The sequence below is a fragment of the Nelusetta ayraudi genome, unplaced genomic scaffold (genome assembly GCF_046127955.1).
Source record: "Nelusetta ayraudi isolate G7.1 ecotype Tasmania unplaced genomic scaffold, CSIRO-AGI_Nayr_v1 ptg000020l, whole genome shotgun sequence".
In the NCBI taxonomy this organism is placed as follows: Eukaryota; Metazoa; Chordata; class Actinopteri; order Tetraodontiformes; family Monacanthidae; genus Nelusetta; species Nelusetta ayraudi.
Window position 1 is genome coordinate 1,745,001 of NW_027466070.1, and position 17,033 is coordinate 1,762,033.

The window sequence follows — 17,033 nt, forward strand, 5'->3', positions numbered from 1 at the left end:
TGCTTAAATTAATTAATTAATTAAAGACATAGAGCCCTGCTTGCAGTAGAAACTCACCCCTGCTCCTCTTACTGCCACCGAGGCCTTCACACCCTCTAACCTAGAAGGACGATGTTTCCGAGGCACCCGTGTGTTTAATCATCCTTTTCCACCCCATTATCTCCACACTAACGATCGTCTTTCTTCACAAGGTTGACGGCAGCTTTAGGTGCAAGTCAGGATTTTCTTACAGAAGATCCCTCCAGCTGTTTGTCACTGTTTGAAAATCTAAATCGAAAAGGAAAGAGGTGGTTCTATGTGTTCGGTGAGCGCCGATGAAATGTTTGATGTGAAGCCACCCACATTGCACATCAACTTGATGGTAATACAAACTTTAATGTAGACAAAACACCACTTGGTCAAACTTCAACTCAGACACGTCTCGCAAAAGAGGGAACAGTGAGTACAGTTTTGAAGACGTGGGAGTGACTATACACATAATATCATGGGAATCGCTACACAGACCGAGGGGCAACCGGTCAAAGGAGTCAAGTGCAGGTGCGAGTCTAACATCAACAGCAAGTTGTTTACCAGGTTTTCATCATCTACCGGCTATGATACAATATTTACAACCAATGTATGAAAAGTAAAGACGTTGTGAGCAAACATGTTTTGTATGACAGAACAGAAGCAGACAGTCTGTGTTTAGTCCATGGAGACAACAAGTTCAGTGAGAAGCAGCGCAGCGTATTTCAACCTACAACCTGCCAACCAAAACTGCACTGCAGGTTTTAAGGGCCCCCTTATTGTACAGGTATCTTTATTTTTCTACACTCTTGTGACGCAGCCTCATGTAATTAATTGTACAAAAAAAAAAATTCTAAATGTCCAGAAAACTGCTTGGTTAGCCCTCTGTTTTCAGCTTCCTGCAAAAAAGCTGCGTTTTCCTGCTAAAACTTTTGTTGGACGATCCACAAAAAATAAGAAAAAACAAACAAAAAAACGAGATGGTCTCAGAGGGCAGAGCCAAAATCTGGCTTGGAGGTGTGGTCACTAACCTGGGAGTTAAACTGAGCGGTATCAGTGGCTCTTGTGACATCACAAGGGGCTGACACCCTGTCACAAAACACTGGCAAAGTGAAAGTTGCATCAAGTGGGACCTTTAAAATACCACAGTTGCCGTTTTTCTATCTAAAAATGACCCTTTTAAGTGTGTCCAGATGTGGTGCTGTCGTCATGGCTGAGCTGAAAAGTGTCTTTGCAGTGCGTGAAGCTAACCAGAGTGCGGCGCGTCTGCAGCCTCCCCTGTGAGCCACAGGCGAAGCCGTCCGGGCCTGTGGCGCACGCCGCCGCCGCCGTCCTGCCCTCTAACTCATGGTGATCATCTCATACTTGTCCTTCAGGCTGCTGTCGTCGTCCTCTTCCTCCTCCTCCTCCTCCTCCTCCTCCACCTCGCCCTCGTGGGCCTTGTCGGGCTCGTCGCGCTGGCGGTGGTGCATCTCGATCAGCAGGTAGTACACCACGGCGGCGACCACGCCCCCCACCATTGGCCCCGCCACGGGGATCCACCACCAGTAGTCGGCGGTGCTGCAAGACAGCAGAGCGGCAGCAGCGGGTGAGCAGGCACAGAGTCAAACTGCACCCGGTGCACGGAGGTCGCCGCGGGTCGTCGCCGTCGCCGTCGGATCATTTCCAAACATTGATTGCATCTGCGGGGCGCACGTGACGTTATATAATGGCGTGCATGTCATCGGCTCAGGGTGGTAAACAGCCTCGTGAAAAGGAGGTGGGAAATAGACCTGTCTGTTTACTGTAAATACCCCTTTAATTACCATCCAGTTCCCACTGCCATCCAGGATGACCTTTCCTCTCTTTTTCTCTGTGTTTTCTTTAAAACGTTGAAGCTTCTGAGCAGCTGAAGTAAACAGCACGGTGTTTTTTTTTAGGTTTATGCAAGTTAATATGTTAAGATTGTTGCACTTACCTTTCTTTGTTCTGATAGTTTGCTTTATGTGAAGAGTCGCTACGCTAACACAGAAATCGCTGCATTGAACTACAGGAGTCGGTGAAACAAGTTGAAATCTCTCAATTGCAGTTTTGCCATCAATTTGTTGAAATGCAGAAATGTGAAAAGAAAATTCCTCCTCAGATTAAGTCGTAAAAACAAGTGTTGCAGACAGATTAGGTAGTACTTCAGAGTTTGTCTTTTCCTGCTCCACGGTGTACCTGAACACCTCCATCCCCCACCCTGCCACGGCGGTGAAGAGCCGCGGGCCCAGGTCCCTGGCAGGGTTGAGCGGGTAGCCACAGTTCAGCCCCATGGAGACGCCGATGGCCATGATGATCAGGCCGATGGCCAGCGGCTCCACGCCTTTGGGGGCGCCGATGTTTCCGCCGTCGACGATGGCCAGGATGCAGAGGACCAGCATGCCCGTCCCCACGACCTGCGGCAGGAGAGGTCAAGAGGTCAGCCAACGCATTTTCATTCACCTTTTTTTTCGGTGCCCCCCCCCCCTCAGCTTCGCTCCCATAACTTAAAATAAATCATGGGCAGATGCCGAGGCATTTCATACATTAAAGGGCTAATATGTAAGATTTCAAAGGGACATTTTTTGACATCAAACAGAATTAAAGAAACACAAGTGCACCGTTTTAGTCAAATAAAGTCACTAAAACTGAATCCCCTTTGCATTTTCATTCAAAACAAAACAACAAATGTGTATCTACAGTAGCCATAACGTGGATCTAAAAGGATTTTTTTATATATATAATTTATCTGTTTATTATTTCCCAGAAAACAACATTAACACTGTTTGCAATATTCTTTGTCTTTGCCTTTAAAACCTTGCCTACGTGTGTTTATTCTGGACACAGAAACATCGAGGCTGCAAACCTGCACCACACATCAAAGTTTGCACAGTGGGTCGCACCAATTAGACCTCATCTCAACCCTTCACTTGCTTTAATGCAATATCACCTTCGCAAACGCGCTGGATCGCTGCTCCCCGACTAAAAAGACAGAGGAAAAGGAAGTTGAGCATGGATTTGACCCTCTAATGAATTCCCCCGGAAATGGGTCATTAGACGCAAAAGTGAGCAAACGAGGGGGTTGTTCTCAGGCTAACTGGGCCGATCAATGTCGCATTAGCCACGTTTGCCAGACTTTGAGGTATTTGGGGCCTGAATGGGAGCTCTGGAGCGCGGCAGAGCGACGGGGAGGGCCGAGGTCAGCGGGTCGCGGCGGCCGCGGCTCACTTGGTCGATGAAGCCGCCCAGGACTGACAGGTGTCTGGCCGGGTAGGAGGCGAAGATGTGGCCCGTTGCGTTGATCCCCGTCACCGACAGGATGCCACTGGTGAAGTCCATGAAGGCGTCTGCGAGGAGGACACGCTGGTTACTGCTCAGCAAAATCTGTTCATGTTCAGCCGGTGAGGAGCAGCCGTGGGCATTTGATGACAGAAAACCTCACATTTAGCCCTCTGTTTACAGCCTGCAGGGGGAACTCTGGGTGACAGATTCCTGCTAAAGTGCAAAAGAAACAGTGTGACCTCAGAGGGTGAAGCCCACACCTGGCTGAGGGCGTTACTAACGAGGAAGAGATGAATCACTGCCTGTGGTGACATCACAAGGGGTAGATTTGCCTAACTTATTACACCAAGGAATCGAGGCCTCGTGAAATATTGTTAGTAAATATTAGTTCCACCCTAAAAGCAAAAATCACAGAGCATCACAAAGAGCAGAGATACAGAAGTGATGTCATAGTGGAATCATTTGCGATTTTTGACTTTTTTTTTCCTGCCATAGAGAAGCACAGGAGGTTGTTTCTCATCATTAACTATTCTTAAGGCAACAGGCTGCCGTGTATTCACCATAGTACAAGCCAAAGACTGCAGCCGCGCCGGCGAAGGCTCCAAGGAACTGAGCGATGACGTAGAAGGGAAACTTCCAGATCTTGAGTTTGCCCAGGATGACCATGGCCAGGGACACAGCAGGGTTCACGTGGCCTCCTGGACGAGAGGACAAAGTGGAGAGTGAAGGAGGGGTGCAGGACGGTCGAAACATACGAGCGACGTTATTGTGTGCAAAAAGAAGAAACAAAGAAACAAAAGAAAGGAAGGAAAAGAAGTGAATGATTGCAAAAATCGAGAGGAAAAAAAAAAAAAGGATTTTCAGAGACAGACAGGAAAAGTGTCTGTCTCTGAAAAAAAAACAAAAAAAATAGCATGGTTGGTCAGCTTTGTGCATGACAAGCAGAGCCGAGCGTCGGTGTTCACGCCGAGTCTGCATCCTGCCACACGAGAGCAGCCTGGGATCAATGGAGTTTGCAGGACAGTTAGCGCCCCGGGTTGTGTTTGACCCAGGAGAAGCTGCCGACTGGCGCTAGCAAATCGATGCTCAGTACACATGCATCGAGTGCGGGCAGGCAGGCAGGCAGGCAGGCGGGTGCAGTGCTGGCACGTTCCTAACAGGCCGGGGAGGTTCTGCTGCTGAGCAGAGCAGCAGGACCAGGGACGTGAGGAGTGAGGAGGCCCAGCAGTCAAGAGCAACTGCAACACTTGTCCAAGGGTTTTCCTCAGCTCATGTTCACGTTTGCAACAGGTACATGAAAAGTAACGACGTTGCAGGCAAACAGGGTGGATTTCCACCGACTTTGTACGACCTCCACCAGAAGTAGACGGACCATGAATGGCAAGTGCAGTCAGTGACAATCAAGACAATTTCAAACCTGCAGTGTGATAGAAACACACTGCAGGTTTGAAATTGTCCATGGTGCACAAGGGTTTAGATCAATATTTTTCACTCCAGTCCACCGATGGAGGGTGATGGGATACATTGTAGTTTTCCTTCAAAAGAAACGGAGCAATGGAGCTCTCCAGAAAACAGCATATTTAGCCCTCTGTTGACAGCCTCCAGCTAAAATATGGTATTTTTGCTTTGCAAAAAGTTTTGCAAGTTGCCACATAGTGCCAAACTTGCAAACAGCAGAAGTAAAGGATGAACTTTTCTACCTTCAGGCAAGTTGACCGTCATTACCTGACACTCCACCGGCAACGTACGCCGCCATCATCAGTCCCACCGAGAAGCCGATGTGCACGGTGAGGGGCTCTCCCAGGGTGTTTCTGCTGAGGACCGTCTGGGCGACGGAGCCGCAGCCGAACAACTGCCACGCACAACAAGAACACAACAAGCTTCAATAAGAACAACCAGCATGCAGTGCTTCTTCATCGGCTTAGTGTCAAGATGCAGGGCTTCTGGAGCCAAACAAGCCAACAAAATGCAAAAAGTCAACAGGGGGAAATCCACTCACCACCAGGACAAACGTGCCCAGGAATTCTGCCAGGAATTCCTTGACTATCCCGTGTTTGAGTGCGCAGTGGTGCCTCATGCTGCCACGTCTGGTGCTGCGGGTCGCCGTTTCAAACTCTTGGCAAGTGGGAGCCGATGTGATGCTGCCGAAGTTCAGAGCCCTCGCACCACATCTGCACCTCGGGGGGGCCAACAGGCAGCCACTCAGCGCCCACTATTGATCTGATCACACAGCAGTCGCAGCCCCCCCTCAGCTTCGCTCCCCGGCCAGAGCAGACAGACGACCAACAGCACCATAGTTGTATTCTCATTCATTTTTTTTTCATTCCAATAAATCCCATCTATTTCCGAGGCGCCAGACTGTGTCACAAGCAGCGAGTCAATACTGGAAGTCTGTTTTATTCACATTTATTCACAATATTTCCAGTTTGCACAGTGTTAAGTCACACCATAAGAGAATAACTTAGAAAACACATTAATCAATTTAGCTACAAGTACACAGTATATGTATAAAAAAAAATAAAATGTTGCATAGTAAGATATCAGTTGGTCAGATATTGTAGTTCTAAAAGCGGCCACAAGAGGTCAGCCTGAGCAAAGTGCCATGCGTCTCACAACTGCAAACAAAGTTACAAAAGTCACAACCTGAGTGATTATTGGAGTTACACTGATGATATGGATCTTTGCAGTTCTGTAAAAAAACAAAAAACAAAACAACCAGGGGCAAAAGTCCAGGAGAGACGAGCGTTTGGAGCGGCGAGCGGAGGCGTCAGTCCGATCCAAACTCGTCCGCAGCTCTCACATCGTCCTCGGCAACCCTGATGAGAGGCGGTGATTTCTTCCTACGCCTGCGAGTGAACGCAAGCCATGAGACGAGGAGGTGACGCTGCAGAAACACACACACACACACACACACACACACACACACACACACACACACACACACACACACACACACACACACACACACACACACACACACACACACACACGGCGGCTCGGTCACCTCATCTCGTTCCTCAGCGAGCTCAGCTGGCCGTGAAGCTGCTCGTTGGCCTCCATCTGCTCGTCCAGCTCCCGCTGCAGCTTCTTCTTGGCGTGTTCCAGCCGCTCGATCTCCTCTTCAGCCTCGTCCATCTGCCTCTTGGCCGTCTTCAGCCTCTGCGTCAACTGCAGGAGAAGCAGAAGAAGAATGAGGAGAAGGTGGAGGAATGTGCTGAGTCACAAGGCATGCTTTACTATTTGATTAGGCTTTTTTTCGGAGGGCAGCTCTGACCTGGTCCCTCTCGCTCTGCAGGTTGACGTGCTCCTCGTCCGCCTGCATCTTCATCTCCTTCACCCTGCGCTCCAGCTTGCGGTTGGTCTGCTGCAGGTTGTTGTTGTCTCTGAAGGGCCCAAAGCAGCGAGGGGATCAGGTCGCCTCTTCCTGAAACTCAACACCCCTTCCCTCCTACTTCCCCCACCCCCACCCCCCATACGTGTGTGTGTGTGTGTGTGTGTGTGTGTGTGTGTGTGTGTGGGTGACCGCAGACGCTCCCTGCCATCCTGACCGGGAGGAGAGGATTCACAGCCTGACAGCTTCCCATCCTACATTTCAAAAGCAGAGTTTGCAGCTCACCGCTCCTCCAGCTGCAGCCTCTCCTCCAGCTCCTGTATGCGGCTGTTGAGTTTGGAGACGACCGAGTCCTGGCTCGCCCTCTGCGACCCCTCCAGGTGGGACACTCGGCTCTTCAGGTCCTTGTTCTGGTGGCGCCACCAGAGGAAGAGGAAGGTGGAGGGGGGGAACAAAAACAAAACAGGAACATTTTAGGTGCGGTTGTTGGCTCAGTGTTGCTGCAGATAAATCTCGGCCTTAAGGGGAAGAGTCGCGTTCGCAACTGTGAGTGATTGGTTCATTTCCAAGGTGCTGAAGAAGATTGTGGGTTTGACTGTCCAGTGACCCCAGAGGAAGACTAGTCAGAAACAGAGAGCATGTTTTTCATGCGTCAATGCGTGAAACTGACCCGAAGAATTTCAGGAGTGGCTTTGGCTGTCTGGTGATGTCTAGCGCACACCAAGCCAAGAGGTGGCGACACAGCGCTGGCCGATTAAAAACCCCCCAAAAAATGGAGGAAGAAGGAGGAAATGACACATGGCAGGAAATGGCTCAGCAACAACAATGGCGCAGCGCACCATGCAAGTGGACAACAAAGCCCAGTTCGCTCTGGTTGACCCGCAACATCCAAACCATCCAAAGCAGCACGTTTTGGGTTCAGTCTAGCGCTGATCTGCTGTTGCTAAGGAGGTTTAAGAGGAGTCACACAAATATGACGTCAGAAGTGTTGGGTTCCTGTATACAGAGCAGTGTTGTCTGTAAATCTCAGTCCTGGGGAAAAGTTTCACACAAGTTGTTTTGAGTGAAGTTAAAAACCTGTTTTGACTGAAGGCAAAACCAAACTCAGTCTTCATAAACAATGGGGGGGGGGACCATGGTTGTGTGCAGTTTCAATTTTGACAGAAGATTTAGATTTTGTTTTATTCATAGTCTTTTGACTAAAATGTTATTTAATTTTAGTCATAATTTAGTCATCTAAATTGTTTCAGTTTTAGTCTCGTTTCAGTTGACGAAACATCACAAACATTTTAGTCGACTACAGTTACATTAGATTTAGTCCATTCCTGATCGCTTCGCGCCACAGTTTTTTTACAAAGTCTTTTATTTTCTCTTCCTCCCCAGTGTTGACATTTGGCCTCTAGTCTGTACCAGATCATCTGTGTGTGGGTACTAGGTGACTTCCTGACCACGTCGCTCGGATTGGTTTTCTCCCCGGCTCTTCTCGCCACTTTCTAAATCCTCATTTCCTTCCACAAACGGAATGAGCTCGGATTGGATCTCGCCTCTGGCAGACAGTTTTGTCTCGTTTTCATTCCTTGGCGAAAATGTCAATATACCTCTTCGTGGTCTTAGTCTTCGTGGTCTTAATCCTTGTGAATGAATTTTCATTTAGTTTTCGTCTGGTTTTAGTCAGGAAAAAAAGGTTGTTTCCTCAACAAAACAAACACTGGAGTCTCAGGATGGGTGTGTGGGCTCAGAACCAGTACCTGTCTCTCCAGACTGGTCTTGTCGCACTCCAGGTCCTGCCTCGCTGCTCTCTCCTGCGCCAGCTCGGTCCTCACCTGATCCATCTGTTAACAGCAGAGACAGAGACAGGGTGAATCCTCTGCGGTGGCTTCAGTGTGTGTGAAGAAGAATCACTCAGTGACTCCCCCCTGCATCTAAATTGCATTTCTTTCACTTTATTTCAACTTTCTGGACTACAGAGATGAAGATGTGACCTCCAATTCTAAAGCAGCATCCAGTCGGTCACTCTGGACCCATTTTAATTACTCACAAAGGTGGAAATGAGTCAGATTATGTGTCAGAGTACCGGACGGAACTGCAAGACTCTAACTTGAAAGAGGAATTTCAAGGTCAAAAGTTGCTACACACGCCCTTCGTCCATGGCCGAGGCCCGACTGAGACGAGGCCGCATTTTAAATGAGAGCTTTAGCAGGAAATGCTGTCTGGTCTGAGTGGTTAACGTCAGATCTGGAGGATTCCTCCAGTCTAATAGCGTCCAGAGGCCCCGGGGGGAAGCGCTCGTCATGAATAGACGCTCACAACAGTTAGCTGCCTTTCTTTTTTCTTCCCTTCTTCTCCTTTTTGTGCCTGCGCTGGACCCGCAACAGTGATTTGTGTCAATTAGTCTGCGTCACTCCTCTCACATGAACACTGGCCTACTTCTGCGGCTCCAGGCCAGGAAGTTCCTGCCGGTGACATCAGCCGGGACGCAGGAACTCAGACACACATTTTAGAGAATAATAGAAAACAAATTGTCATTTTCAGGGGAAACGTGGGCGTCTCTCCCTCCCTCCCTCGAAATCGGCTTCATGGTAAAAACAGATGTAGGCCTTCAAACCCGAGACAATGTGTTTTGTCTCTGCTGCTGCTGCTGCTGCAGAAGAACCTGCCTGGGCTTTGGTTTTGTCCAGTCGCTCCTCCAGCCGGTCGGCGCCGCAGCGCTCCTCCTTCATGTCCTCCTCCAGCTGACTGATGCGGCCCTGCAGACACACACACACACACACACACGCCAACCTCTGATTAATATACTGCATTAAGCGCCATGCTGCTGTGTTTACATGTAGAGAGAACATGAGGAATCTTCAGACATGGTTAAAGATTCTGGGAGCGAAGGGCTCAACCTAAAAAAACAGAAAAAAAATCTTGAAAATTTGAGGTTAATTCAACAAGAATTGCCAAAGTTATTGACTTGACGGATTGCGTGTGCCGTCGAGAAAAGTGGGCAACGAGTGACAGCAGAGGCGGCGACGATGCACCCAGACAGGTCTGATAGCTTTTGTACAGTAAACAGCAGCCAGACCTCCTCGCTGCAGAGTCAACAGAGCCGGCGCCGCTGTTTTGTTCTTCTTCTCCTCAGCAGAACAAAACTGCGCTCATCTGCTGTAGGAGTCCTTCTGCTTCTGCAGCAGCCCATCATGCACCACAAAGGGACGGCTGATAGCAATAAAACAAACACAAACACTATCTATCTATCTATCTATCTATCTATCTATCTATCTATCTATCTATCTATCCAGCTTGTGCTGCATGTATCCTCTCTTCTGTGGACACACCCTCCCCTGCTCCTCCTCTTACTCCTTCTTAGCTCCTCTCCCTCGTTAGCCCCTCCCCCTTCCTCTCCTCCTCCTCCACACACACACACACACACACCTGCTCACCTCCTCACCTGTTTTCAATCGGACTGAATCGTCAACAGCAGTGGCTCTCCCCTCTCGCTCTTCCCCTCCGCTACCGCTGTGCGGGCCCACGTCTGTTTTTAATAAAACAGTCAAACTATTCTCTCCCCCTCCAGTCGGCCTTTTTGGACCCGCTTCAAGTTTGTTAAACAAACAGCGACACTGTGGATGGAGGGTGGAGGTCTCTCTCTCTCTCTCTCTCTCCCTCTCTCTCTCTACTTCTCCTGTCTGCAAACCCATGCCAGAGGCCAAACAGTCCAAACTGCAGACTGTCACTTTTGCTTTCAAGGAGAAATTGTGATTTTTATTTTTTATTTTTAAAACCCCCAACAATAAAAAAAAACAACAAACAAAAACAAAACATTTGCCTGTCGTCCAAAAGCTGTTGTTTTTTTTACCTCCATGAGTTTGACCTGCCGCTCTCGGTCGCCCACCGCGGCCGCGCTCCTCTCCTCCAGCTCCTCCATCTTCTGCTCCAGCTGCCGGCCCCTCTGCTGGGCCTCCTGCTGCTCCCGGCGACACCGACGCAGTTCCTCCTCCAGAGGGAGCAGCTGTGGACCAGCAGAAACCCCAGCAATAGTAATCACAGACGGATGCAATCGCGGCCTGCTGAGTTTAGATCAACGTTTGTGCTCAAACTGTTCACCCCGGCGCTGCTACAGCGCAGCCACGGAGGGGCTTCGCTATCTCACCTCGTCCTGCAGCTTCTTGGCCGCCTGCCGGGACTTGTCCAGCTCCGAGGCCTTCTCCTGCAGCTGCCTCCGCAGCTCGTCCAGCTCCCTCTGGCTCCGCTCCCGGGCCTCGTCCACCTGGCTCTGCAGCACGTCGGTGGAGGCCTCGCACTCCTCCATGATGACGGTCATCTGGAAGAGTCGCGCCCGCTCCCGTGAGACTTTGGAGAAACAGATTTCGTCACGAGACCGTGGAAGTTCCCGCGGTTCACCTTCCTCTGCATTTGCTCCACGGTGCGGTCCTGCAGCCTCCTCTCGTCCTCCAGCTGGGTTTTGCTCTTCCACAGCTCCTCCGCTTGCTTCCTCTCCTCGCGCAGTTTCTCCTTCAGCTCTCGGTGCTCGTGGTTCAGCTTGGCCAGCTTGCTCTGGGGGGAGTCGTCGATGACGGCAACGAAAGGTGAGTCGGGGAGGCTTTAAACTGAAGCTCGCGGGCAGCTCCGGCAATTCATACCTGCACGTCCTCCAAGCGGGAGAGCAGCGACTGGTTGGACTGACACATCTCCTCCTCGTTCCTCCGCACGTCATTCAGCGCGTCCTCCACGTTTTGCTTTTCCCTCTGTTGGAAGGAGAATAAATGAAATCTCATCCGGGTTAATTCGACCGCTCCATCCATCCATCCATCCATCCATCCATCCATCAAGCTCCCCTGACCTCCAACTGCTTGGCCCTCTGCTCCAGCAGCCTCTCAGCCGTCTTGCCCTCCTGGACGGCCTGGTTCAGCTGATCCACTCTGCTGCTCTGCTCCTGCACCTTCCCCCTCAGCTGATCCCTCTCCAGGAGCAGGTCCTTCAGCTGCACCTTGGCCTCCACCCTCTCCTCCTCCGCCCTCCCCTTCTCGTGGCCCAGCAGGGTGTTGCTCTGGAAGAGCAAAGAAAACATGTTCACACCCTGAAAAAACAAGATCAGAAAACGACAAAGAGATGAAAGGTTGCTCACCTCTTTGGCCAGATCGAAATCCTGGAGCAGTTTCTTCAGCTCGATTTCATATTCGTCCTTCAGCGCGGCCATGTAGTTGTCGTGAGTCTCCACCTCGTCCTTCAGCGCCCCCTTCAGAGCGTTGAGCTCCCTCTCCCTGCGGTGCAGCAGCTCCTCCTGCTCCTCCTTCGCCCGCAGCATCTCCTGGAAGTCGCTGCGCAGCTGCGCCAAATCCTGAGACGCACGGAAACCAGCATTTACTACTTCAGTTTTTTAATTATTACAAAATTAATTTTTACTGATTTAGATTTGTGACTTGTTGCCTCACGCGGCTCCTTCTCACCTTCAGCAGGAGCTCTGTCTGGGCGCAGGCCGCCTCGCTCTTCTCGGCTCGGTCCAGCTCGTCGTGCATCTCGGAGAGCTGCAGCTGGAGATCTTTCATCTCCGTCCTGGATCGCTCCCTCTCCGCCTTCATCTGGGTCAGCCTGAGCCAGAGGCACATGGGTGGCAGGTTAGTGTTCAGTTGTTGTTGTTTGGGAGTTTGGGAAGGAGGGGTGGGGGGGAAAGGAACTCTTGTAGATTTGATTTGACTCTGTTCATCACATGACGGTCACCACGTGAAGGTTGACCTTTTGAGTGGAAGAAGATGATTTGTGTCAGGGTCTGCAGAGGGATAAATGTGCTGTTTGCTGGAGTTTCTACTGAGTTTTTAGAGGATAAAAAACTGTACAAACAGGGACAAAAAATGAAGATGTAAAAATATTAATAATATGATTATATACAATATAATAATGGAGCAATTTTAACATAAATATGTAACCTGCATACTCTCAGAGCACAGTTTTGCTCTGTAAGTTGCGTTCTAGTGGCGAGAGGAGTCGCCGCTTACTCCTGCTTGGTGGACTGAAGCTCCGCCTCCACCTGCGCCAGCCTGTCCCTCAGCTTGCAGAGCTCCTCCTGACTCTTGGCCAGCTCGTCCTGCAGCTTCTTCTTCTCTGCTCGGGCCTTCTCGCAGGCCTTGGCCAGAGTCTTTTCATTCTGTCAACGGAACAGAGCGGTCATCGGAACGTGGTCAGTCACAGCAGCGGCCGGAAGTGTGAGTGTCGGCTCGTAGGATGTCGGACCTTCATCTCGGTTCCCAGTTGTTGCTTCAGCCGGGACACTTCTTCCTCCAGCGCCACTCGTCTCTCCTGCTGCAGCTGCAGCTCGGCGGCCTGACGCTGCGTGCGAGAAGGAGACGGTCGAGGGAGGTTAGAGTCAGAGTGGAGAGAGCCCCGAGTTATCACACAGCTGCTTCCAACACGCACTTTCTGCTCTTCCTGCTCCTCCTCCACATGTCCAGCAGCTTTCCACTTGACCTTGTCGACAGTTTCAAGCATCTGGGCCACTTTCCTCTGAGTGGTGGAGTCGTCCTCCGTCGTCCTGAGGAGAAAAAGACAAAAAAAAAAGCTAAATAAAAAAAGCTATTTTACATTAACTTATATAAGACATTATAATAATGGCAGCATGCTTCGATACCACACACGGAGATAAAGGACGGGGATCTGGCAGAAAAAGGAGAACTTGCAGCGTAACCCCTGGCAGAGCAACGCAGGGGAAAAAGGGGGGAATCTCAGCTCCACTCCGGCAGCACATACTTTCTGAAAAGGCCCCGGTGGATCGCAGGAACTTTCCATGCGAAGAGGTTAGTTTATCAGTGAAAACACATTCGTGCTCCGCATTCCTGGCTGCTGCGTGAGCGCACACAGCTGGATCAGCACCTCCTTATCTGTGAACACAGCCCGAACACGGCCGCACGTTTATCGCCGGCCGCGCCTGGACGGTTGTCGGGGAAAAAAAAAAAAAGAGTCGAACCCTCAGATTCTAAAGGTGGTTGTGCTTAAGTGAAATCTTTCATCTTGGCTAACGGGGTGGATTGACCTTGAGTCGACCTTCGAGTCTTTGCCGGGACCTGACACGGAAACCTGACTGGATTATTTCACTCATAATTTGGGAAGGTTTTTTATTTTATTTCCAAAGGAAAATGAAGTACATTCAGAGGGTCGCTTCAGTTCAGTGTGAATCCAGCGGTGGTATTGTGGCAGCCGCGGCCAACAGACTGACCATTTTTCAAAAGCTGACAGCCGACTCATCAATCAACCAGCCAACCAGCCAACCAACTAAATGACTTACCGACTCAACAGACCGCCAGAGACAATGAAGCTTGGAAAAAGCTTTTTAAAATTGACTTTTTTAATTCAGATTTTCACTACATTTCCTTATGAAAAAGGGCAGAAAAGAAAACTGGTGGTGTGGCTGGAACAAGTTTCCCCTCGAACGATTCTTCAGCTAAAATACCCGTGCTCCCTTCTTTTGAGGTTTAAACTGCAGCTGCCCCACTCGGAAAAGGCAGCTTGCTTCAGAACACGACTGGAATTCACTCAAGACCAAGACTTTGCTCCTTTTTCTTTCTTTTCTTTCTTTTATTTTTGAACGATGCCCAGGTCAGTGCAGGCGAAAAAAAACCTTCAATACAAATAAAGCATCACGTTAAGAAAATGTCACCCAAATACAACGAACCCACCCACTCACCCATTCTTCAGGTAAGCGAACAGTATCTGCTTTGTGGCCTCCTCAGGCGGGTCCACCGACACCTCCTGCTGGCCTTTCAGGAGATCAGGAGTCACCTGGTGAGAGAAAACACGCAGCCAGCGGTAATAAAAGCACTCTTTGGAATTCAAAAGCACTCCCCCGCCTGTGAGCGCCGCTACCTGCGCCTCCCTGTCGTCAGCGGGCGGCTGGTCGCCGCGTGAGCCGAGGGCGGGCGGCGTCTTGGCCCGCTGGAGGCTCTTCAAAGCTTCTCTCCCGTTGTGACCTTTGAACTGCGCGCCCGCCTGCTGCTTCTCCACCTCCCCCACCCCCCTCGGGGGTGCCGCCACGGCGACCTCCCCGCCCAGCAGCCTCGCCCTGGCCGACCCCGGCGGATACCCCCCGGCGGGGGGCTCTCCCTGCCGCGCGCCCTTCAGGGACGAGGCCCTGCTGGAGGCGGGCGACGAGGACGAGGAGTCGGACGTCCTGCCGCTGTCCACGCTGCGCGACCTCCGACACTGCTCCGGGTCCAGCCGGTTCCTGGGCCCGCCCCTCCCCCTCCGCTGGCTGCTGTTGAACTGGCTGATCAGCTGCCCCACCGACACGAAGGAGTCCGTGTCCACCGAGTCCGGCGTCTGGCTCATGAAGGGCGTCCTGGCCGAGGCCGACTCGCTGCGGTGGCCCTCAGCGGGCAGAGGGATCCTGGGTCTGATCACCGCAGCAGCAGCAGCAGCAGCAGCAGCAGGCTGGGGCTGGTCGGGCGGCAGGCTGGTGCAGGCCGCCGGCGGCACCACGAAGCTCAGGTTGTTGCTCTCGGGGTCGTAAGGTCGCAGGAGCTCCGGGTGTTTCTGGTAGTGGAAGACGGGAGGGGAGGCGTCCGGCCGCTCGTCCGCCGACCTCCTGGCCACGCCCGGGTTGTAGCCCGCCTGGTGGGCGATGACCGACACGTCGCGGTGGCTCTCCTGGCCGGAGGTGTTGAGCACCACGAAGGGTTGACCTTTGATCCCCTGGACGCGGACGTGGACGCCGAACAAGTCGTCCTGGCTGCCTCTGGGACCGTGCTCCTGCTGCTGCTGCTGCTGCTGCTGCTGCTGCGTGCGGCCCAGCCTGCGAGGTTCCATCCTGACTCAGCTGAACGTGACCTGAACCAAAACACATGCACGCAGGTGAAGTGAAGTGAAGAAGAAAATCATGCACGTGAGGCCGCCGACTGATCCGTCAGGTTGCTGGAGCCACGGCGGCTGTTTACACAACAGCCACGGCGGGCGGGACGCAGTGACACACAGCCCTGCTGCTGCTGCTGCTGCTGCTGCTGCTCCACGCAGCTGAGCTCATGATATTGCTGCGCAATGAAAAAAAAAAAAAACAGCTCCTCCTGTGTGCTCATGACAGCGCGCCATTGTGCGAGGCGGAGCGCCACGGCCGCCACTCTGAGGTGTCGTCACCCACCTCGCGGGGGGGCGACACTTGAGGAAAGTGACAACGAGCGTGTTATTGCGAGGAGGCTGGAAGACGCGACGACGACAAATAAAGAAAGAAAAGAAAAAAACAGCAGGGACGTTTGTCCCTGCTGGCTGACAAAACGGTGTCCCCGCTCGTCAGGCTGCACCTCATTCATCACATTCATTCAGGAAAATTCAGTAAAAAGGAGTATTAGAGTATTAGAGAAGAAAATATCTACTGATACAGTGAGAGGCAGAGAGTTTGGGATTATGTCACACAAGGGGATATTCACCTTTGACAGCAGTTAAAAGTGAGAAAACTGTTTAAAAAGAATTCAAAACATGTCTCGGAGGAAAAAGTAGAAGACAATTCACAATCACTTCATGTACTTTGGCCTGAGGTTACATTTAGCACACGGCTCTGTTACAAAAATGACAATCCTGTAATGAAGTACATTTTCAAAGGTAGGACAAGTTGTGGGACATTTCAAATGGCAAGCAAACACAGAGAAGTTCAAAAGTCAACGCAATTGTAAAAAGGAAAAAACAAATAAACAAACGGGGATTAATTTAAATTATTATTACATTCAGATAATTTAAAAACAAACAACAAACAAAATAAAAGATCTGATGAGGATTTTCTACAATTTGTCAAACTTCTTAGCAAATACTTTGAAAAAAAGGTTTGTTGAATACCTTGCTTTTTCAATACAAAATCATAAACCAACTCACCACAGTTACTTTGTCCAGCCCATATCCCCCCCCCCCCCCCCCCCCTCTTTAAGCTTTAGGTGCAGAACTAAAACCTTCGCTTGTGGAAGTTTTGATCCATGACGTGAGAGAGCTATTTCCTCATCCGCTTCTGGATGAATTGGATTTCGCTTCCAAACAAACAAAGAAAAAAAAATGCAGTGATAAGGACACAACGAACGGCTGAAACGAACGGCGACGGGTAATATGAAGGCGGAATATTTCACATGATATCCCGCTGAAGCGCCGGACAGGAGGACCGTCCTGACAGCTTCACTGAAGCTGCGGAACAAAGAGTTCTGGTCGCTGCCAAAGCTACACGCAACTTGTCCCGGATCTTTTTTTTCTTTTTCTTTTTTTTCTTCTTCACTCTGTTTTTTCATTTGAAGAAGAGTTTCGCTTGGGAACAAAACGGCACTGAGCTGTAACTTACCGGAGCCTGGAGTCAGTCTGAGTGCTGACTGGAGCTTCTCCTCCTCCTCCTCCTCCTCCTCCCCCTCCTCCTGCCGCCTCCGCCCGGATAGGACACGATCTCTGCGCCCTGCTCCGAGAGGCGTTCACGGAC

General features: G+C 50.8%; 2 protein-coding genes across 3 annotated transcripts; both read right to left on the bottom strand.

Moving 5' to 3' along the window:
- Window positions 1-952: 952 nt before the first annotated feature.
- LOC142888869 (aquaporin-9-like) lies at window positions 953-3,982 on the bottom strand. Its single transcript, XM_076027346.1, has 4 exons — window positions 3,849-3,982; window positions 3,235-3,353; window positions 2,206-2,423; window positions 953-1,566 (listed from the first exon to the last, which is right to left on the bottom strand). Exons 1-4 carry the CDS (start codon window positions 3,952-3,954, stop codon window positions 1,347-1,349), a joined length of 663 nt encoding a protein of 220 aa, XP_075883461.1. The 5' UTR covers window positions 3,955-3,982; the 3' UTR covers window positions 953-1,346.
- Window positions 3,983-5,678: 1,696 nt separating this feature from the next.
- LOC142888868 (cingulin-like protein 1) lies at window positions 5,679-16,958 on the bottom strand. 2 transcript variants are annotated; one of them, XM_076027344.1, is made up of 19 exons: window positions 16,902-16,958; window positions 14,459-15,418; window positions 14,280-14,374; window positions 13,016-13,130; window positions 12,833-12,928; window positions 12,598-12,746; window positions 12,052-12,193; window positions 11,730-11,942; window positions 11,445-11,651; window positions 11,245-11,349; window positions 11,006-11,158; window positions 10,755-10,925; window positions 10,461-10,613; window positions 9,277-9,366; window positions 8,368-8,451; window positions 6,905-7,029; window positions 6,563-6,671; window positions 6,293-6,456; window positions 5,679-6,134 (listed from the first exon to the last, which is right to left on the bottom strand). In XM_076027344.1, the coding sequence occupies exons 2-19, from the start codon at window positions 15,395-15,397 to the stop codon at window positions 6,056-6,058; spliced, it is 3,189 nt and encodes a 1,062-aa protein (XP_075883459.1). In that variant the 5' UTR covers window positions 15,398-15,418; window positions 16,902-16,958; the 3' UTR covers window positions 5,679-6,055. The 2 variants fall into 2 exon arrangements, with proteins under 2 accessions (XP_075883459.1, XP_075883460.1); XM_076027345.1 differs by lacking the exon at window positions 16,902-16,958 and adding an exon at window positions 16,451-16,814.
- Window positions 16,959-17,033: the final 75 nt, after the last annotated feature.